The 21,120-nt window shown below is 40.2% G+C and overlaps 4 protein-coding genes across 5 annotated transcripts in view; 2 read left to right on the forward strand and 2 right to left on the reverse strand.

Annotated features, from left to right (window-relative positions):
- LOC146476250 (uncharacterized) overlaps nucleotides 1-1,661 on the reverse strand; it is a 30,038-nt gene extending 28,377 nt beyond the window's left edge. Inside the window, exon 1 of one of the 2 annotated variants that reach the window (XM_085114806.1) lies at nucleotides 1,598-1,661. Coding sequence is in view for 1 of the 2 variants with exons in the window: in XM_085114805.1 (XP_084970931.1) it covers nucleotides 30-1,208 (1,179 nt within the window). In the remaining variant the exon portion in view is untranslated. Of the gene's footprint in view, nucleotides 1-29 lie in introns of both variants that reach the window. The other variant, XM_085114805.1, reaches the window with a different exon arrangement.
- Nucleotides 1,662-2,013: 352 nt separating this feature from the next.
- LOC146476252 (uncharacterized) lies at nucleotides 2,014-8,284 on the forward strand. Its single transcript, XM_085114787.1, has 3 exons — nucleotides 2,014-3,617; nucleotides 6,037-6,362; nucleotides 7,084-8,284. Exons 1-3 carry the CDS (start codon nucleotides 2,490-2,492, stop codon nucleotides 7,286-7,288), a joined length of 1,659 nt encoding a protein of 552 aa, XP_084970913.1. The 5' UTR covers nucleotides 2,014-2,489; the 3' UTR covers nucleotides 7,289-8,284.
- A 699-nt stretch (nucleotides 8,285-8,983) lies between these two features.
- LOC146476253 (uncharacterized) lies at nucleotides 8,984-17,127 on the reverse strand. Its single transcript, XM_085114788.1, has 3 exons — nucleotides 15,497-17,127; nucleotides 10,229-10,545; nucleotides 8,984-9,703 (listed from the first exon to the last, which is right to left on the reverse strand). Exons 1-3 carry the CDS (start codon nucleotides 16,619-16,621, stop codon nucleotides 9,535-9,537), a joined length of 1,611 nt encoding a protein of 536 aa, XP_084970914.1. The 5' UTR covers nucleotides 16,622-17,127; the 3' UTR covers nucleotides 8,984-9,534.
- On the forward strand, nucleotides 11,119-12,452 carry LOC146476254 (uncharacterized). The gene has a single exon (XM_085114789.1). It carries the CDS (start codon nucleotides 11,319-11,321, stop codon nucleotides 12,330-12,332), a length of 1,014 nt encoding a protein of 337 aa, XP_084970915.1. The 5' UTR covers nucleotides 11,119-11,318; the 3' UTR covers nucleotides 12,333-12,452.
- Nucleotides 17,128-21,120: the final 3,993 nt, after the last annotated feature.

Here is a 21,120-nt window from a genome sequence, read left to right on the forward strand (position 1 = left end):
AGCCTGAGATTGTTATTGTTTGAACTTACCATAATTTTTACTCCGATTGATTCTCTTATCTCTCCTTCTTCTAAATTGTTTCTACGAAGAAAGCATACGCCGGCAATAAGGATTACCAAGTTGACGGCAATGGCAAATATCTGAACTGATGGTCCAATCGGAAGGCTACGCAAATAATATAGAATACAGAATACTGGCGCAGTAAGGCAAGTGAAACCCACAAAAAATCCACAACGCCTTTTGAGGTGATCCCGTGGTGTCATGTTGCCAATATAATGGCCTTCGTCCCCTTCACCATCCGGAGTGCCATCATTTCCGTCGATTTGAAGTTCTATTGAATGTTCGAGGAACAGTAAACAACACAATAAACGGTAATCTATGATCAAAGCCTTGTACAAAACTGTTAAGACGTTAAACCAACCACTGGGATCCCCGGTGATGGGTCCCTGACTTAACTGAATATCGCTGTCCAAGTTCACTTGTGAGTCTACCCATTCAATTAAGTTGAAGAATGACAGTATTCTGAAATAAAATCGAGCATTCTCCCCGAACCCCAAACGAGTGATCGTGCTCCTCAAATAGAGATAGATGATCACTTGCACAGGCTTTTGTACAAGAAACGCGGATTTGTCAATAATTGCAATGATTCTTGTTGTAGAAGTTTCCCAGGAAAACTCAGCGGATTTGCGACAAGCTAGAACTAGGAGATAAACCTCGATGACGAACAAAAAAAAGGTTATTACGCCAACTACACCCCCCATTGAAGGCTGCTGTCGACCCAAAGTTGCCGGTTGAATTGCGCCTTCTTGCGGTAGTGCAAAGAAAAGTGCGGCGCCAAACAAGGTGAAAGCTATTCCAATGACAATTACTGTGGATAAACGGAAGTAAAGCTTAACCTCGAAGTTGTCTGCATTGGTGAAGACGTTTACTGTGGCTAACAGCGTGCCGATGAGAAAGACGAAGAAAGTTCCTCGAGAGGAGCAGAGTCTGGCGAAACGCTGAATCCAAACACCGAGGACGCTGAGAGTAAGAATGGCCAAGTAAAACAGCCCTGTACAAGAAGCGACAATTACTTGAGACGCTGTTTTCGTGGTGTTCACATCGTGCTTCGTGGCTATCTGACATGAAACGGGTGAGGTAGTGTTGCCAGAGGCAGAAGCCAAATCTAAGGAACCATTTTGCCAGAGTTCGGATAGATTCATTTTCATCGGAAGAGAATCAGAGCGATTTGATGTTTTCAAAGAGACCAAACGGCAATCCAACTTGAAAGCTTCTCAGTTTTGCAATGCAAATTGATAGCGCTGCCGAATTCCACGGGTCACCGGTTGGGTCGGTGAATCTTTCTCGGAAAAAAAAACTAAAAATCCGTCGCTGAATCAATGGTTCTATATTGCATGCATGCAGTTTTTAATGCGCCTGGCCCAACTCGCCGGCGGTTCTAATGAAGAGAACTAAAGAGCTGGAAGAACAAGGAAACCGGACTCAATGGACGTGTTCCAGTGTTGGTTGATACTTTGCTCCGAATAAGCAGTCGGGTCACTTGTCCGTTTTATTTTCTTTCCCGGAAATAAATCCAAATTAATTGGTGGTTTTTTACCAACCGTTGGAATAGCCGCGATTCACACGAATGTACAAAAATACAGATGTAGTCGAGAGCCGAGTTCATATTGGTAATTGAACTGAGTGGAGTGCAATTTGGTCTGAAATCATACGCGTGATTTCAAAATCAAACGAGCGCGCAGCGCGAGTTTGATTTGAAATCACAAGTATGATTTCAGACCAAAATTGCACGACACGAAGTTCAATTACCACTTAATTACATCCATTTCGAAATCACAGAGTATCATTGTCAATATTAGTATTCTATTTGTGTTACTTCATTTCCATTTTGATGGGCTAAAGAAAGGATGCAATTTAGAACAAAAAATGGTGCAATTTGGGAATAAACTGCATCATTTTGGACCAATCAGGTTCCAAGGATCACCAGTGATTTCAAAATGGATGTAATTAATCACGAAATCCTTGATTCAATTCGGCCGTAATTCTTTTACTTGCTATTTTTACTTTTCACATCCGTATAGCCTCGGGGAAATTCCCCGATTTAACTTTTTGGTTTCTGTTTCGGTTTTTATCTGCTTCTTGGAAACACAGGAAAATCTTATTGAGAAATATTTGCTTATGACATCAGTGCTGGCTAAACAGGACTTTGTATCTACACCACTCTCTTCGCCAGTAAAAATTCAATTGTAAATCACTTTAGAACATAAAAATAACGCAATATTCATTTAGTCTTATCCACGAATCTCGATCTCCACAGAGGATAAAAAGTGTGGCGCTTTGGGCCTCGTTTACATGCACGTCTAACTTCCGGTTTACTTCATTGGCAATATGGTTCCCGCAATACCAAGAGAGGCTTTAGTACCCGAGGAAGCTGCAGACCTCAAACAACCTGCGGAGGATCGAGTCACAAGGGGTTAAAGCCCGTGAACATGGAATCTTACTGGAACAGTTCCTACGCAGACTTGAATCCAAAATTTAACTGTGCTGAAACAAGCGAACGCGATATTAACACAACTGTAACTGCCTCTCAAGTTATCGTCGCGTCGTATTCCATGCTCTTCTACTTGGTCTTACTTCTCTTGAGTATTCTCGGCGTTCGTTTCCAGCCATGCGTCAAAATCTTGAATTCCCAAGGTACTGCGTTGTTTCTCATTGGAGCACCGATAGTCTTTGTTAATATATTCAGCAATTCAAACAACCTCGAAGTCAAGATCTACTTCCGCCTTGCCAGCGGATCTCTGGTCGGAATACTGTTTATGGCCGCTGGCGCAATGCGGTTCTTTACAAAATCAGAAAACCAACGCAACCAGTCCACTCTGGAACACCAACAGCCTTCGATGGGGCTCGTGGTTAAAACGATAACACTTTTTTTGATTATCCTGGAAGCCTTCCTTCTCGCAGCAGCCAATGCCGCTGCTAAGAAGAATGACAATTCGGAAGAATCCCATGCCCACCAAATTTGGATCCTTGTTCTATCAGACAAGGTAACTTTCCTTGTTCAGAAGATCATTCAGGCGTTTATTTACTGTCACGTTTTGCGACCTAAAACATTTTCCCAAGATTACAAAGAAAATGCACAATTTTATTTCAAAGTGTTGGCGTTTTTTAATTTGATGGAATGGGTGGACTCCCAGGTGAACGAAGAGAGTGACGTGCATTTGAGTGGAGCCGGGCAAATTTACGGTGAATGGTTCGATATTCCTATAACATTCTATAAGGCTTTGATTATAGATTACCGCCTTTTGTGCTCATTGCTGTTTCTTGAGCATTCCTTAGAAGATGGCCTCGCTAAAAACAGTAGAGGTTCGACGGCAAGATTGATTACACCAGAACCGCAATACCAGAGTGCTGCAGTTATGATTGGTTTTACCAGCCTGTCTGCACCGATTTGCTGTGCCTTGTATTTTGTACCTAAGCTCTCTATGCCCGCGTGGGTCCATGTATTCTCCATAATAGTCAACTTGGCAATCATTGGATTTGGAGCGATCTTTCTTGGAAAAAATAACTTGGAATCCGAAGAAGAAAATACTCAAGGTTCTTCCGGTGTAAAGATTATGGTATGTGGACTTTACTGCTATCCGTTTCTTTTATCATGGGCACCCAACGGTATATTTCCGGTGAAATTTAGTCGTAAAGAAAATCTGCAGGTTTTTAGTTTCGGCAAAATGTCAGCTAAAAATTTCATAGCAACGAAAAACTGTCGTTCAAAATTGCGTAAAAGGTCAACTAGCCTCAATTTCGTAAAAATAACAACAGCTAATAAATTCATGAATGATATTTCGTTTTCTAAAAATGCTAACAGTTTAAATTTTAAGCCGAAGCATAAAGCACCCGACCAGGCCAACCTATATTTAATACGTTAACTTACATCAATTAAATACGATGGCCCAAAAGTACGGTGGCCCAAAAGTGTCGCGGCAATTTCAATTTCACCACGTCAATTTCAAATTCACAACGGCAATTTCAACCTCGTCACGGCAATTTCAATTTCACCACGGCAATTGTAACTTCGTCACGACAATTTCAATTTCGTCACGGCAATTTCAACTTTGTTCACGGTAATTTCAATTTCACCACGGCGATTTTAATTTTCACGGCAATTTTTTTCAACCTGTCTAAGAACTGGAAATAGTCACCTTGATTCTAGATATAGAGGCCCATTACCATCGGGTATAGACAAAACCTGGGTCACCCTATAGAGTGTTTTCATTCACGTGACTACCGGCCATATTGGTTTACTGAAACAAAAGAAAGTATTTGCATAAAAAAAGAGTTCATTTCCCAGAGGTTTAGTTTGGGACACCAACATGGCCGCCATTTCTTTGTTTTGGGACACCAACATGGCCGCCGTGACGTCATGTGAAAACACTCTATAGGCTACCCATTTCTTAATGAAAATAATAAAAAATAAAGAAATAAAGAAATAATTAATAAGTAATAGAAAACAAAAAATTATGACCAAATAAACAAATAGCAAAATAAATAATCAAAATAGAAGAAAAAAATAAATAGTAAAATATAGAATGAAAATAAATGATAAACTAGAGTCCAGAAAGCCAGTGTAGTGCTGGCACATGTAGCTAGGAACCTTACATGAATTGAATAAGAATGGTTTCGGCTTCAATATAAACTAAATACTACATAAAAATGCCAGGAAGTGATAAGATACATAATCTGGAAGTACAAGAAACTGTGCTATTATTTTTCCGAGCCCCGACGAGGAAAAATACGAGCAATGAGCAAAATGTCCGCGCGTATTCTATGTAAAACCATCGAACAAGAGATTTATTATTCCACTAAATTTTTTTTTTCTTTTGGTGAAAACATTTTTACATGTGGTGAAAGATTTCTTGGTCTTTGGGTCTCAACAGTTAGTTACGTGACAAAAATTAATGATTAATAAAAATTAATTATTACTTATTATTTATTTATTTATTTATTATTTTCATTAAAAAAAGCGGGTAGCCCATAGACCCTTTGCATAAATGGCGCCCAAATTTGAATAACAATACTTGATACATCCTAAGCCTCATATTCATGTGAAAAATCCTTTGTCTGGAAACATAAACACGAGGCTTAGGATGTATCAAGTATTGTTATTCAAATTTGGGCGCCATTTATGCAAAGTAGCCCATGGGAAACTTTTGGGTGCATGCGACCACACGACGCAAAATAAACTGTTGTGAATACTGATTGTAACTGATTGTAACTCTGCCGCTGAAGAAGACTTGCCTTTGCCTTAGTGTCAGCCCTGCAATCAGTTTGGTTTTTGTAGCCCATAGGGTGGCCCAGGTTTTATCTACACCCGGCAACGTACTATGAAAATTTACTCAAGGAACTGTTGCATTTAACATCAGTTGCCTCCCCCCCAAACTCAAACCTTTGGGGAAATTTCGATATTTACCACAGCACAAGCACAGCACTGATTCAGTCCAAACGGATCCAAGGAAGCTTTTGAGAAGATATCTTTCTTGTCCGTCAATCAAGCTTATCTCAGGTCATTGAACGTTTCATTGACGTTTTTTAAGTATCATGCTAGTGTAAGCAACTGAAAGACAAATTTTACTCGTTCTGCCGGATAATGGCGCGGCCATGAACTGATCTTAATATCAGTGGCGCTGCTGTGTCCTCAGATTTGCAAATTTTAAGACTCACAACATCGTAAGTATGAAAAGCTTGATACAAGGTGTTTGTCTGAATATCATCTGTAACTTTAGCGAACAAGTGGAAGGCGAAGTCATGCCATTCATGTACTATACCGGCTCAATGTATACTGTCAAACACAATATTTGAACCTTATAAAGGAAATTAAACGGATATATAACCACTGCCCAACCTGCGCCGGATTTCGTTTCAATTTTCAACAAGTTGACATTTCAAATCAATTAACTTCCTTGCTAGGTCAGTTTTAACCTGAACATCCTCCGACTTTAGACAAGTGACCAGCCGGCTAAATAGTCTATTTCCTTACGACAGGTTTGCTGTTTGGCTACTGTTGGATTCACTTGCTGGATGGTGAAAGCAACTATCGCCGGTTACTGGGCAGCTACTGCGGATGAGAGAGCTGACATAGATGACCAGTCTTACTTTGCTTGGGTGGTACCCAAGTATTCTATACGTGGGATTACAACCGCTTTCCTGATGGTTTTGTTCCTGAAGGTCGACGCCCAAAATACGGCTCAGAGAAATCCGGACGTGAAACTAAATCACTTCCTGGTGCCTGCGATCATAGTGACCACAATAGCAACGTTCTTAGAATGCTTGATTGACCAGTATGTTGGACCGGTGGACAGGAGACTAAGGTTTGTATCACGAACATATAACAGGCTTCAACTGATACCAGAACGAGCCATAATCAGTAAAAACTTTCTCAGTCTGTATACAGTTATTATCTTAAAAACTAAGCTTTGACTACCTGAAAATAAAGCTCGAGTCGGGTTTAGCATTGCAGCTTTCACTTAACATTGTTCTCGTGAAGCTTTGCCATTAGACTGAGGTTATAACAGTTCCAAGGTACATCTTTGCAAATTCTTGTTTGTAATAGAAGTAAAGGATATAAGTTGTGTCAAAACTGATATTTTCAGTAATTAAGTTGACTTAGAGATTGAGGCAACGTGGAAGAAGATTATTTGCAGTTGCCATCAACTGGAAGCATTGAATTCCGTACTGTTGTGTCTATATTATTTAAAATGACAGAGGAAACCTGCATAAGCCGACTGGTCTGACCGAGAACTGTTTTCCACAGTGGCTATCGGCCCTACATCTTAATAAAATAGATCGCTTCTTCGTGTCTATATTTTGGCTCAAAAGATTTGATAAAATATTGGCATGTTTCACTCTCGCTGAACGCATGTCCTCGTATCTGTTTTAACTAATTTTAAGAGAGAGAGAGAGCAAAGACATTACGACAAGGATTGTTTTCAATCATAAAGCTGGTAAAATTGTACAATTTGTGTATTCAGCACATGTTATTTACGTTTATCATTGTATGTTAATGAGCATACTCGTATTGTCCCTTAACAGGTGTGAGATCAAAGATCTAAGCTTGGATATTTTGTTTGACGCTGGTCCACCCATGTACCTTGGTTTCCTGATTCACGTGTGTTTGCACTTTGTTATCATCCAGGCAAAGCTTGCAAAACAATCTGGCGACGGACGATCGAGAAATAACAATACATATTCAAACTACGGTTTTGCCGAAAACAATGCCTATAGTGTTTTCAGTTGAGCTGGGCTCAGAAGCAATCACACAGACCAACCCATTCAACTGCGAATTGTCAGATTCATAGTCAGACTGAATGCGTCCAAGGAGATATGAAATATTTTTCACTAGGGTTCAAATTTTTATTGCGTGTATATAAGCGCAGTAGGTAATATTTACTCCGTATTATTTTACTTTGCTTGAGATAAACCTCAGTCCGTGCGATGTGGTCAGCCTCATTTTCAAATATCTAATTAGGGCCTACAGTGTGGCCATTCAACTGAAGGCTTTCCATCACCACTTTCTAAGTTATTCTAAATCTAGAGGAGTAGCTGTAATGCATGAAAGTTAGATACAAAAACTCGAGCAGCAGTGTTTTATCGGGATTTAAAACCACGAGGCGCAGCTGAGTGGTTTTAGACCCGACAAAACACGTGCTGCGAGGTTTTTGAACGGCTTCAAAAACATTCCTGGAAAAACGTGTGTCAAGAGAGTTCATAACAATGATGCTTTTGTGAACATTGGAAATTAGCATACCAGAAAAACATTGAACACTGCATTCTAATAAGGAGGAGGTTTTATCGGGTTTTATAACCACTGCACGTGATGTTTTATCGACCATTTGATAAGTCAATGGGCTTATGAATTATTAATGAGTTTTTGATAGATAGTTAGGTGTCCCCAATTAGCGTACATTCTAGTACATTAGAAGCTACGACACATTTATTTCATAAAGTTTTCTTTTCACTTCATTTCTTTTTTCATCTGCCCATGCTATTCCCACATAGTCATATAAACCGATCAGATCTTAGGGGTTTTGATCTGAGATCAAACGACAGCAATTCAATACAGCACAGGTACGATTAATTATGCGTATTTCCAAATAGAAAATGTTTACATGTAACGCAGAATAGATAAACGTATCTGCTTCATTCTGAATGCTGTCATATTACTTGCATCCGTGAAAGCTCTTAAAAGGAAAGCTCATTGATGTTTTAAAAATTAAAATCAATAAAAAATGAACACTTACTGTAACATGTTTTTACTGATGTTTAGACAAGTTCTCCCAAACAGAACCAAGAAAAATACATCAGGAGGATTAGGAGAAAGTGTCTAATGATATTATTGAAAGTTGAAACCGTGCGGAAGCCAAGGGTTGAATGGCAGTGAATCATCGTTATGTTCTGAGGAATTCAACGTCAACGGAATATATTGATTTATTTTATAATCTTCTATTATTCAGTTCAACTATTATGTTTTTGAAGAACCGTATTTATGTCCGTTACTAGTGACAAATTTAAACTAAGAAAATGGTTTAGTTTTACCGAAATTTTTACTACCTTTCACTTTTGAACGCATCAACCGCTTTTTGACGAGATCGCAATAGGATATTTCCTAATTTTTATGATTAAGAAAAAGCTTTTTTAAGAAAATAATGCTGATTCATATACTGGCAGACTAAAACTGCTGCTCTTGTCTTCAGTGCAATCATACTTAATCGAGGGACTAGCTGCCATGAAAACAATGATGCGGCTGCAAATTATGTTGGGAGGTCCGCGACCCTGCAAAATCCTTTGTTTTAACGTTCACACCACAGTTGAAAATCTCAACAGGAACGTTTCTATTAGTCATTTGCCCCAACACTTTTAAAATCTAGTGTGGTTTGTGCATGGTCAAGGCCAAAAATGCTAACAAAAACATATAACAAAGAAGTTTGCCAGGTTCCATAACCATTGCCTTTTATTAACGGTGCAATGGAAAAATGAATGAAACATAGTCATTAATTTTGTGACTGTTGGCGAATACTTCAGTACGGCCCAATCTTTTCACAAGCGCAGCATTGGTGAAGGCCTGATGATCCAACAATGGAGCCCCAGTCTGAGAAAACAAGCTCATTCTTACGTAGCGAAACTGTTCCCAAGGGGAATCACCTAAAACATGTAAAATATTCATGCATGACGGTCCTTTACCCTGAAGATAACTTCATTACTCGAAGACGTTCGGGTTCTTTTTCTTCTAACTATTTTAGCCTTGTAAAATATTATTTTAAATCTTTAGCGAATATTATGAACCTATCAAAGAAGATGTTCAGTGTTCCGAGGTGAGGTATTGTATACCACTTCTCGACCCTCTGTACAAATGGGCGTTTCCCGAACGCCTGGTCCTACAATTGATTGTTACTAGTAGCTGGGTATGTCATTTTCTGATTTGTAATCCAGACGTCGTTTCCCACGTAAAGCTCCTAGGAGTTATTATATTTTATTCGTCCTCTTCTAAATGACCACGCTTGGAGGACTCCTGTCATTTCTCCGCTCGCGGGGTTGTTTTGCAATCTCTGAGTGGATGACAACCAAGTGTAGAAACACGTGAATCAAGAAACCAAGATACATGGGTGGACCGATGCCAAACAAAATAGTCAGGCTCAGTTCTTTGATCTCATGCCTACGAAAAAAACACATTTTTATACTGGATTAAATGAACATGATAATATTTGAAGCACCACTAGATTTTAGGTTATAAACTGCAAGGTGTTTTTCATATCTTTCCTTATAAATTTTTGGAGGATGTCAGGGTCTCACATTACTTGATCTCTTCTAGAAGATAAGACAAAGCATCCCTCTGATTTTAACTATTACCAGCGCCAAACTCTGTTAATTAGTACCATCAAAAGTTGGTCCTATAAACAATTCGATAGGCATCAGAGTAATGGCCATATTTATGCGTCTACTGACTTCTTAAACACTTGTAGAATATCGCCTCTGAATATCCCGTTCGCTCACTTATCTTTGAGACTGATAAAACAGGCATTAATTGTTTGTTCTATGCATGTGAGAGCGGTTCAATTTTGGTACAAATCGGTACAACAAAGGGTAAGGGGGTGAGCCTCCATGCGAACTCCTCCCTCCGCACCCCCCCCCCCCCCCCCACTGATTAAAACCTTACGGACTACCCCTTCCCGATACCTACTGGAGTTTGCTGTCCAGTGGCCCAACATGCTGGCTAATCAAGCTTTCTAAGAATGTGCCAAGTATTGTCAGCATCAAAACCGGCAGCAGAAAGTGATTCAACGTCACGTTCAGGTTATTCAAGGGCATGGTTCGAGCGTCCACCTTCAGGAACAAACCCATCAGAAATACTGTGGTAACTCCACGTGCTATAAACTTAACAGCAACCCAGGAAAAGTAAGACGAGTGAATGGTGTCGACGTCAGTATGTGCCCAGTAAGCGGCAATTGGTGCTTTTGTCATCCAACATGTAAATCCAACGGCACCTAAACAACAAACCTACGAAGACAAAACGGACGAAGCAGGTGAAAAAAGATTAACATAAAATATTGCCCTATTATATGCTTTGTATGTTCTGTATTGGAGAAAACGTCTGATCTTCGATCTTCTTGAAGACACTCATACAATGGCAGGAGTCCGAAGATATTAACTTCCGGTAGATGCTATCTGCCGACCAAAGTGTTAGAGAATAGATGGGACTGGGGTGTTACTAATCAGAGTAACGCAGTAACGAGTAACTAGTAACGGAGTAACGATAAAACGAATAACGGCAAAAAAATTCCACAGGTTAAAAATAATAATAATAATAATAATAATAATAATAATAATAATAATAATAATAATAGTAATAATAATAATAATAAAATAATTAAATAATAAAAACGGGTAACGGTAAATAAAATTCGACGAGAAAAACTAAAAAAAAAATAGATTAGAAAAGAAAAATTTCAGAAAAGTAAAATTAAATGTAAAGATTATTTTAATATTGTAGCACGAACCACTTTTAATGTATTCACATTCTTTCGTGTACTGATCAGAAGCCTCAAGCATGCGATAGACATGCGGTTAGAAACCAAGAACTGCCGCCTCTTGGCTGGCAAATGTGAGGACACCTATATCTTTCGAGTTAGGAACCGAGTTAGAAACGAAAAAAAAAAAGACAAAAAATGGTTTCAAAAGTGGTTTGACATCTTCGCTTGGTGTTTTATATCAAATCTCTATTTAAAGATCTCAGTCAAGTAAATAAACGCAGCTGCAGGCGAAATAAATTGATGTATATTTTGAATCACGAGTCAATTGGTTTGCTCCATTTCTACAATCACATACAATACTTCGATAACAAGTCATTCAGTATTACAAGCCATATTGATTGTGTATTTGTTACAATAACTAACCCCTTTGATTTTGCGAGCGAGATTCGTGAACTACAGATCAACAGTGGCGATATTCTTGTGTCATACGATGTTTCCTCGCTATTTACCAACATGCCCCTAGAGGAAACCATAGAGATACTTGCTGATAAAGCTTTCACAGATAACTGGTTCAACAAAACCCACCAATTGAACCTTAGCAGAATGGACCTTGTAGATCTTCTCAGAGTATCCACCAAAGATCAGCTGTTTCAATTCAATGGCCAACTTTACGAACAAACCGATGGCGTCGCCATGGGTTCACTCCTTGCCAATGTCTTTATGGGATCCATTGAAGAAACCCTAGAGTTTGCAGGGAAAATCCCTTCTTTTTACAAGAGGTACGTTGATGATACTTTGACCATAATGCCGGATACAACATCAGCGGCTAATTTTCTCCAGGTTCCTAACAACTGCCTCACATCTGTGAAGTTCACCATGGAAACAGAGGTTAATGGTCTGCTACCCTTTCTTGGAATGCAGCTCCTTAACAGAGCTCCCCAAATTGAGACAAAGGTCTACATAAAACCTACTAACACGAGTCTTTTGCTCCAATACCAAAGTCATGTCAATATGCGCTATAGACGAGGGCTTTTGAGAACCATGCTTGATCGTGCGTATCGCTTATCATCGTGTTGGTCGTACTTCTCTGAAGAATGTGACCGTTTGAAAGCTGTGTTCACCCGGTTGAAATGCCCACAACACCTTATCAACACCACCGTTAGGTATTTTGTAGCCTCTAAGGCTGAAGGCCCTCAACCAATACCTGCCCCAGGAGACAGTCCAACTGTCCGAATAGTCCTGCCTTTCAAAGATCAGGCTTCGGAAGACCTGGTACACAAACAGCTCAAAGATCTTAGCCAGAAGATATATTGACACAGTCATCCAACCGATTTTCGTTGGTAACAAAATCCAGCAAGAACTTAAGATAAAAGAGAGAAAACCACCTATTGTAAATCACAATTGTGTTCTTTATAACTTTCAATGTGACTTCTGCGATGCAAGTTATGTAGGGTTTACATTTAGGCATTTACACCAGCGCGTGGTCGAGCATAAATACCAATCTTCTTCCATTGGCAAGCATCTTCTTAACAAACACCGTCATGTCCCTAAAGACCTTGACAAATGTTTTCTGTCCTTAAGAAGTGCATGAATAAGTTCGATTGCTTAATTTACAAAATTTTGCTAATTAGAGAGTTAAGACCATCTCTCAATGTCCAATCTACGGTGGCCCAAAAGTGTCACGGCAATTTCAATTTCATCACGGCAATTTCAATTTCACCACGGCAATTTCAACTTCGTTCACGGCAATTTCAACTTTGTCACGGCAGTTTCAATTTCACCACGGCAATTTCAACTTAGTTCACGGCAATTTCAACTTTGTCACGGCAATTTCAATTTCACCACGGCAATTTCAACTTCACCACGGCAATTTCAATTTCACCACGACAATTTCAATTTTGTCACGGCAATTTCAACTTCGTTCACGGCAATTTCAATTTCAATTTCACCACAGGGAGTCCACAAAAGTTGTGAAAAAGAAATAAATTGTTAAATTATTGACTTACGTTGTTCGTTTCTTACGGTTTTCTATAGTGCTCATTTGCATAAAATTTACGCGACAGCACTAATGTCGTGTACTGAGTTGTGCGCGAGCTGATCTGCATCTGCTGACTTTACTATATAAATATTGACAAGGGAGGCAACTTTTTCGTGAAACAATTTGAACATACTCAGCAAAATAGCTTTGAGCGTTCGACTTGTTCGCCTCTTTGCAACCAAATTCGTATTAAATGAAATCTGGATAAATTTTGGAACACACTTACCTGTTAGAATCCCAAGAAAAAACAATTTTGAGCCAGCATTTGAGCTCCCTTTTCGTAGTTTTGCTCGGTGAAGTTTTTCGCAACAGCTGCGGCCAGTTACCTTGGCGCAGACGTCACAGATTTACGCGCCATCTCGAGCGAAATGTCGCCTCTCCCTACCTCGCAAAGATGTTTTTGCATGACAGCCATGGACAGTCACCGCTCCCTGTTTAGTCACAAATTGCACGATCTGAAATTCTACTTTGGTTTTATTTACAAAATTTAGATTTGCGCGACAAGTCGGCTGAAATTTATTTCCGGCCCCGCTCAATTTGTGACAGTCACCGCTCCCTGTTTAGTCACAAATTGAGCGGGGCCGGAAATAAATTTCAGCCGACTTGTCGCGCAAATCTAAATTTTGTAAATAAAACCAAAGTAGAATTTCAGATCGTGCAATTTGTGACTAAACAGGGAGAAGTGACTGTCCATGGCTGTCGTGCAAAAACATCTTTGCGAGGTAGGGAGAGGCGACATTTCGCTCGAGATGGCGCGTAAATCTGTGACGTCTGCGCCAAGGTAACTGGCCGCAGCTGTTGCGAAAAACTTCACCGAGCAAAACTACGACAAGGGAGCTCAAATGCTGGCTCAAAATTGTTTTTTCTTGGGATTCTAACAGGTGTGTTCCAAAATTATCCAGATTTCATTTAATACGAATTTGGTTGCAAAGAGGCGAACAAGTCGAACGCTCAAAGCTATTTTACTGAGTATGTTCAAATTGTTTCGCGAAAAAGTTGCCTCCCTTGTCAATATTTATATAGTAAAGTCAGCAGATGCAGATCAGCTCGCGCACAACTCAGTACACGACATTAGTGCTGTCGCGTAAATTTTATGCAAATGAGCACTATAGAAAACCGTAAGAAACGAACAACGTAAGTCAATAATTTAACAATTTATTTCTTTTTCACAACTTTTGTGGACTCCCTGTGGTGAAATTGAAATTGAAATTGCCGTGGACGAAGTTGAAATTGCCGTGACAAAATTGAAATTGTCGTGGTGAAGTTGAAATTGCCGTGAACAAAGTTGAAATTGCCGTGGTGAAATTGAAATTGCCGTGACAAAGTTGAAATTGCCGTGAACGAAGTTGAAATTGCCGTGGTGAAATTGAAACTGCCGTGACAAAGTTGATATTGCCGTGTACGAAGTTGAAATTGCCGTGGTGAAATTGAAATTGCCGTGATTGAAATTGCCGTGACACTTTTGGGCCACCGTACCAATCGGACTCAATTCAAGTTAAACTATTTGCGTGACATTATATATTCAGCCATTATGTTAATTTTTTGGTGAACTATTTCTGACATTGACTTTATTTATTTCAATCACTTCGAACCAACCTCGTTCCCAGGGTCTCTCCTCTTCATGTCCCAAGGGACGCTCCCTGGGACGTGACGGAGGAGAGACCCTGGGAACGAGGTTGACTTCGAACATGATAATGGCGTCATGACGACTCCGAAACGTTGTTCGGTTTTATCGTTTCTTTTCACTTGTCTATGTATAACTAAACCTTTACTTACAGACAACAAACAAACAATGTTTATAAGCTTACTTCTTCCGTAACCAAGGCTCCCTTTTTCAGTTATAGTTGCTGGTGTAGCTGTCCTCTGTTAAACAAATCTATGCGATACAAGAGGGAGAAAACTTCTCAGGGGCTTGCCTTCCATGACACCAGCTGTGATCGAGGAAGGACCCCAGGAGGAATTGGCCACGCGATATTTTTGGCGCGAAGATGTCTTCGATTCCTTTCCACGCAATCTACGTTGGCAATTTATGTTTTATTCATTTCTTATTTACTTTTTGTTTTTCTAGTCGAATTTTATTTCCCGTTACTCGTTTTCTGTTTATTTTTTTTTAATAATTTTTTTTAACCTGTGGAATACTTTTGCCGTTACTCGTTTTCTCGTTACTCCATTACTCGTTACCCGGTTACTGCGCTACTTATCATTATCATTACTGCTACTCTGTTTAGTAACACCTTATAGGACTGGTCCGAACAACGTGAACAGCAAATAACTCGTGTGTCCCAGAGATAAGAATTTGTTGATCACTCAGTAAATCAATCAATCAATCAATATTGATGTGGACCCTCTTATTCAAATCAGAAATAATCCTTTGAAGCTATTAAAGATGGGGTCACAGATATGGATCTTTGTATCAGTTGCAAACATGAAATCAACATACCATTATTTTGACACCAGACCCCCTATTATTTTCTGATGAGGGTAAATCATTATATAGAAGGAAAAGGACACCAAAACCAATGACTGCCACGTAGACAACAATCGTGAATACATGGATCCATGGAGGGATTGCGGGCTTAGGTATGTAATAGAGGGCGCAGCAAATTGGTGCAGACAGACTTGTGAAACCGAGCATGAAACCAAGACTTCGACATTTTCGCTCCGTTCTGGTCAGATTTCTGGCCATTGGCTCGTTACTTTCGCCGCTTTCCCCATCCGCCTCGTCTTCTAAGGAATGTTCAAGGAACAATAATGAGCACAAAAGGCGATAGTCTATTACTAGTGCCTTGTAAAACCTCGAAAACACGGCAAACCAGTCACCATAGATCTCTTCTGCCCCGCTCAGTTCTACATCACTGTCCTCGTTCACCTGAGAATCCACCCATTCAACCAGGTTGTAAAATGATAATATTTTGAAATAAAACTTCGCATTTTCTTCGTAGCGAGGAGAAAACGTTTTATATCGCAAAATGATGTAAATGATCGCCTGAGTGATCTTCTGAACGAGAAAAGTTAGCTTGTCTGATAAAACAAGGATCCAAAGTCCCCGAGGTTGTTTAGATTCAATAGTGTCCTTGGAAGCGTAGGCCGATGCTAGAAGAAACACTTCGGTGATGATCAAAGGGATGGTTATCGCTCCAACGACGAAACCCATTGAAGGCTGTTGTTGTTCCAAGGTAGACTGGTTACGCGCTTCTTCTGGTTTAGAAAAGAACAGTGCAGCGCCAAAGATCACGAACACTATTCCGACCATAAACCCGCCAGCAAGGCGGAAGTAGATCTTAACGTCGAGCTTGTTTGAATTGGTGAATATATTGACAAAAACCATCAGTGTTCCAATAAGAAACAGCATAAAAATGGCTTGCGACGAGGCTATTTTGACGCATGTCTTGAAGCAAACGCCAAGAATGCTCAAGATGAATAAGATCACGTAAAAAAGCATGGAATACGACGCGACGATAACTTGAGATGTGAACACGGTTGTGTTATTATCGTGTTCGCTTGCTTCAGCATGGTTAAATTTTGAACTCAAGTCTACGTAGGAACTGTTCCAATAAGATTCCATGTTCACAGCCTTTAACGCCTTAAGTGACTCTTCTGCAAGTTGTTTGGTGGTCTGCAGCTTCCTCGGGTGCAAACGTCTTTATTTGCCGCCAGGCTCAGTCTCTTGCAGCGGCGATTATATTGGCGTGAACACCTAAAATATGTCTGAAATGTTTATTATGTTGTAGCTATTATGACAGGCGAGATCTTCACACCACAGAAACCACATGCACAGGAAACGAACGGTTTCCTATCGGTCACGGAACAAATTATTTTCGTTTTGTTTTAACATTCAGTCTTTTTACAAGTAAACAATTGCTTTTCCTTCCTATTTGTTTACAGTATACAGGTTTGGTAACCAATGTACTTGTGAGCGAGAATCGACATCGCCAAATATACGACATGGGGAAACCTTATCCTCCAGTAATCCGGGAAAACGTTTTAGATCTTCACAACAACGGTTTGTCAATCAGACAAATAGCGCTCAAGCGCGAGTTAGTACCGGATTTATTGCGAAAGTTATAAAGGAATACAATGAAAACAATTACTCTATGTTTGCATTGGTAATTAACTCCCTTGGGATTATTTGAATACAATCTGCAATTATTTGAATATGCAAAATAATAGATTGCATTGTGTCACACTCTGTCACTCAACTTGAGGACGCGAGCTCAAATCCTGTTTAGCGAGGCGTGTTCAAGGTTCTACCCAACTGACCTCATGGCTGATGCCGAACAAGTACCTCAAGCTGTCCAAGTTGAGGTTGTTCAACAAGTTGTGAACCCTCCTCAAGCGGTTGCCTCGGCGGTTGCTCCGGCAGTTGTTCCAGAAGTCGTCCCAGCAGTTGTCCCAGCGGTGGAAGCGCAATAACTTGTCGCTGGTCAAGTTCAGGATGAGTTACGTTAAGTTCTCACCTTCGTTTAGTCTTTTCGGAGCTTTAGCTTGTTTCGTGCCGCAGACTAGTTAAATTCCTCGTGTTTGTTCTTAGTTTGCATGTAGTGGCGAGATACCCCAAGTTGTGCTTGTTCATTTTTGCATGAACAGTAAGGTATCTAGAATTTGCTTGACTGTCTGGCGGGATAGTTTCTAGTCGGCTAGTCTTACCTGGGGGGTAAAATTTGCTTATGTGCCGTATCATCCTCTGGGGCGGCGTTGGAAATTACTTTAATTGCCTGTGTGGTTTTGCCCGAAGTTGTGGCAGTATTATCTGTGGGGTAAAATTTGCCTCAGTGTGGTGTTGCCTGAGGCGGCGTTGGAAATTGCGTGAATTGCCAGTGTGGTTTTTTGCCTGAAGTGGCGGCAGTATTTTCCTGTGTGGGTTTTTTATTTGCCCGTGTGGTGTTGCCTGTGGCGGCGTCGGGAATTGTGAGATTTTTTGCCTGTGTGGTTTTGCCTGAAGTGGCTGAAGTATTTTCACGTGTTCACTAGCCTTGCCTCAGTGTGGTGTCGTTTGTGGCGGCGTGGTAATTGTTTGTGGCAGTATTACCTGTGGGGTAAAATTTGCCTGTGTGGTGTTGCCTGTAGGAACGCGTGACGAACCCCTAAGAACGTCTGCGTGGGAGGCTATGTTGCCTGAGGCGGCGTCGGAAATTGCGTGAATTGCCTGTGTGGTTTTTTTTGCCTGAAGTGGCGCCAGTATTTTCCTGCGTGGTTTTTTATTTGCCTGTGTGGTGTTGCCTGTGGCGGCGTCGGGAATTGTGAGATTTTTTTGCCTGTGTGGTTTTGCCTGAAGTGGCTGAAGTATTTTCACGTGTTCACTAGCCTTGCCTGTGTGGTGTCATTTGTGGCGGCGTGGTAATTGTTTTTTAAATAAGCAAAGGCTGATATTGTCTATGATTGCGAATATTTTTGCATGTGGTTTTGTCGTAGTGGCGAGATTTTTTGCACGTGCTAAACTTACCTGTGATGTGTATTGTTGCCTGGCGCGTTATTGAAAAAATTAAAAATAATTTTTTATACCTTGTATTGAGAATTGTTCTGACAAGTCTTTGCGTCGAGACTCCTTTTTCTTGTGTTATACTGTGATTTACCGAAACGCGGTGTTTTGGATTGTTTTGAATTTGTTTGTTGAAATGCCGAAAGCCGTGAGAGGTGTTTATGAATTTGCTTGTAAGGTTCTGGTTCGGTGATATTTGTTTAGTTCTAATTGCCTCTTGTACTTAGCTCCCAGTGGGGTTTGCCTCAAGTGGCCGTAACTATTCTTGCTTTGCTGTTGCCTAATGGGGCCGGTTTTTGTCTTGTCGATGTCGTTCAGGATCCAAAGCGTCCGCAGATACCTGTATAGGGGTCATCTTTTTGTGAGACTTATCGTGGTGTTCACGGTTTTTTATTTTTAGCTGTGTTATTGCGGGTTATATGTGGTCCTTTGGTCCTTATGTTTTATATTTATTTACGCTTTAACGTTAATGGTCTAATTTTGTAATTTTCTAACGCCAATAGATTAAATTAACAATATAATAATTGTAATATAATAAAAATAATAATAATAATGATAATAATAATAATAATAATAATAATAATAATAATAATAATAATAATAATAATAATAATAATAATAATAATCGTTTATTCAACCTCCTCGATGATGAACAATGGTTTGTGAAATTTAGCTTTAGATCGGTAGGAGGTATTGTTCTACCAATTGGAGATGGGCTGATTCGGCTAGTGTTCGCGTAGTTTTTTCTTGCTTTAGTTTTTCTTTCAGTTACCTTAGTTCTGATTTCTCTATGAATTGTCTCGATTCTCAAGTAAATGTATTTGTAATTAGTGCATTGGTTGCTAATCCCCGGTATGTCATTCGCGTTTTATTTAATTTCATTTAGCTATTTTCCCTCGCACCTTGTAGCCCTTTTCGGTTGGGTATAGGTTCGTTTTACCCTTTTCTTGGTCGGGGTGAGTGACTCCTGTTGGTTTACCGTACCTCTCGGTGACCACCAGACGTTCTGTTTCAGACGTGTTGAAGTTGCTCCCTCCTGATCGGGAACCCCGGGATTTGCCTTCTTGTAGTCGCTGGTTTAGCTCAGGTTTGGTGCTCTTCCATTTTTCGTGTTGCGTGATCCCTGTTTAATTAAACTCTATTTTTTCTTCACCTCGTTAAAATGTGGGACATAAGAGAAAGATAATCCCGCTTGATGAAAATGGGAATGTTTCACGTTCAGACCCGTGGATGGAGTTTCGAAATCGTGCACTTGAAATTGAACAGCGACGGTCGTTCAAGTGGGTGAATATTTCCGGGGTCCCCGATCTGGAGGGGCTAGCAGCACTGTCCGATTGGAAAGATGTAATTTTGTCGGGTGTATCTCCAGTTCTTTAGAATTTACGATTAAGAGACCCCGATAATTTTTTGGTTGGCGGCATGCATCAGAATGTTGGTGCGTGGGAAAATATTCTAAAAGGCCATCCCCTGGAAGAATGGATTGGAGACTGGATACGGAATAAAGTTAACATCTTGGACTTCTCTATTATAGGATTTTGTATAAGAAATATTTTTATTTTGGTTATGTTAAGTAAGGATTGGGAAACAGTAGTGTTTGTATGCGGGCCGAGTTTGTAGTTGATGGCAAGGATTGGAATAAACATTTGTTGGCCATGTCGCGAACGCCTCCGCGTGGCCTCAGAAATCCACGACAATTCTCAGTATAGAAGACGTTTTATTTCAAGTCCCTGGTCCCTGGTCACAATGTTCAATGTTTTCAATGCGTTCACTCTCTCCAGTCCATAGAGAAACCTAATCTTCACTTAACATATTTAATTATTTCATTCTTTGATCTTATCAAGTGATTTAGTTTGACAAGTAGGTAATTAAGTACGACCGATTCTGAAAGCCTTTTATTGCATGGAATCGATTTCCGACAGCCATACCATTGGTGTGTTACTTTGGGTTAAAGTATGGCTAGGGGAAGGCCAGAGCGATTCCCCATACCTTATGTACACCTCAGGGAAGTTGAAAAGTTATGCAAGCCAAGTCCGTATAGTGACGACCTACAATACGAGATTATCGGTTGGATGGTGTCTGTTTACCAGGCGAAATACCGTCAAATGCATCCTTGAGGAGATTTTTCAACAAGGAATTGAGGACTCAGGCCCCGTCCACACTAACGCGTTTTGGTTTGAAAACGAATACTTTTTTATCCGTTTTCGCCTTCCATCCACACTAATACGATCGAAAACGGAGGAGTATGTCTGCGAAAACGGAGGTTTTCGAAAACGCTCTTTAGAGTAGAAGTTTTTGAAAACGGAGGTCAGCGTCTTTGTGTGGACCGGGACAGGCAAAAACGGAGGTTTTCGACTGGCATTGGCATGTCCCAGTTTCACTTGCGCGTAAAAAGCATATACTACCGATCCAACATTTAGTAAATAAACCCCTTCAGGCGGCTGGTCTGTCGGCTGATAATGTCCGTGGCTGAGAGATTGTCCGAAAAATGAATATTTGGCCACGAAGCGAAGCTTCGAGGGCAAATGTGAAATTTTGTTCTTGGATTTATGGTTGAACAATTAATTTCTGTTAAACAAATTGCATTC

This window comes from Pavona decussata, unplaced genomic scaffold, assembly GCF_977016875.1.
Source record: "Pavona decussata unplaced genomic scaffold, jaPavDecu1.1 SCAFFOLD_78, whole genome shotgun sequence".
NCBI lineage: Eukaryota > Metazoa > Cnidaria > Anthozoa > Scleractinia > Agariciidae > Pavona > Pavona decussata.

What these genes read in the sequence shown, in the direction of transcription:
- LOC146476253 (XM_085114788.1), bottom strand. Translation starts at nt 16,621, where the DNA reads ATGGAATCTTATTGGAACAGTTCCTACGTAGACTTGAGTTCAAAATTT. An exon ending in GGTCTGGTGTCAAAATAATG is followed by an intron (nt 10,546 to 15,496) that starts GTATGTTGATTT and finishes TTGTCTTCGTAG; the next exon opens with GTTTGTTGTTTAGGTGCCGT. An exon ending in CCACTGGACAGCAAACTCCA is followed by an intron (nt 9,704 to 10,228) that starts GTAGGTATCGGG and finishes TTTTTTTCGTAG; the next exon opens with GCATGAGATCAAAGAACTGA.
- LOC146476254 (XM_085114789.1), top strand. Translation starts at nt 11,319, where the DNA reads ATGTATATTTTGAATCACGAGTCAATTGGTTTGCTCCATTTCTACAAT.
- LOC146476252 (XM_085114787.1), top strand. Translation starts at nt 2,490, where the DNA reads ATGGAATCTTACTGGAACAGTTCCTACGCAGACTTGAATCCAAAATTT. An exon ending in CTTCCGGTGTAAAGATTATG is followed by an intron (nt 3,618 to 6,036) that starts GTATGTGGACTT and finishes TCCTTACGACAG; the next exon opens with GTTTGCTGTTTGGCTACTGT. An exon ending in CCGGTGGACAGGAGACTAAG is followed by an intron (nt 6,363 to 7,083) that starts GTTTGTATCACG and finishes GTCCCTTAACAG; the next exon opens with GTGTGAGATCAAAGATCTAA.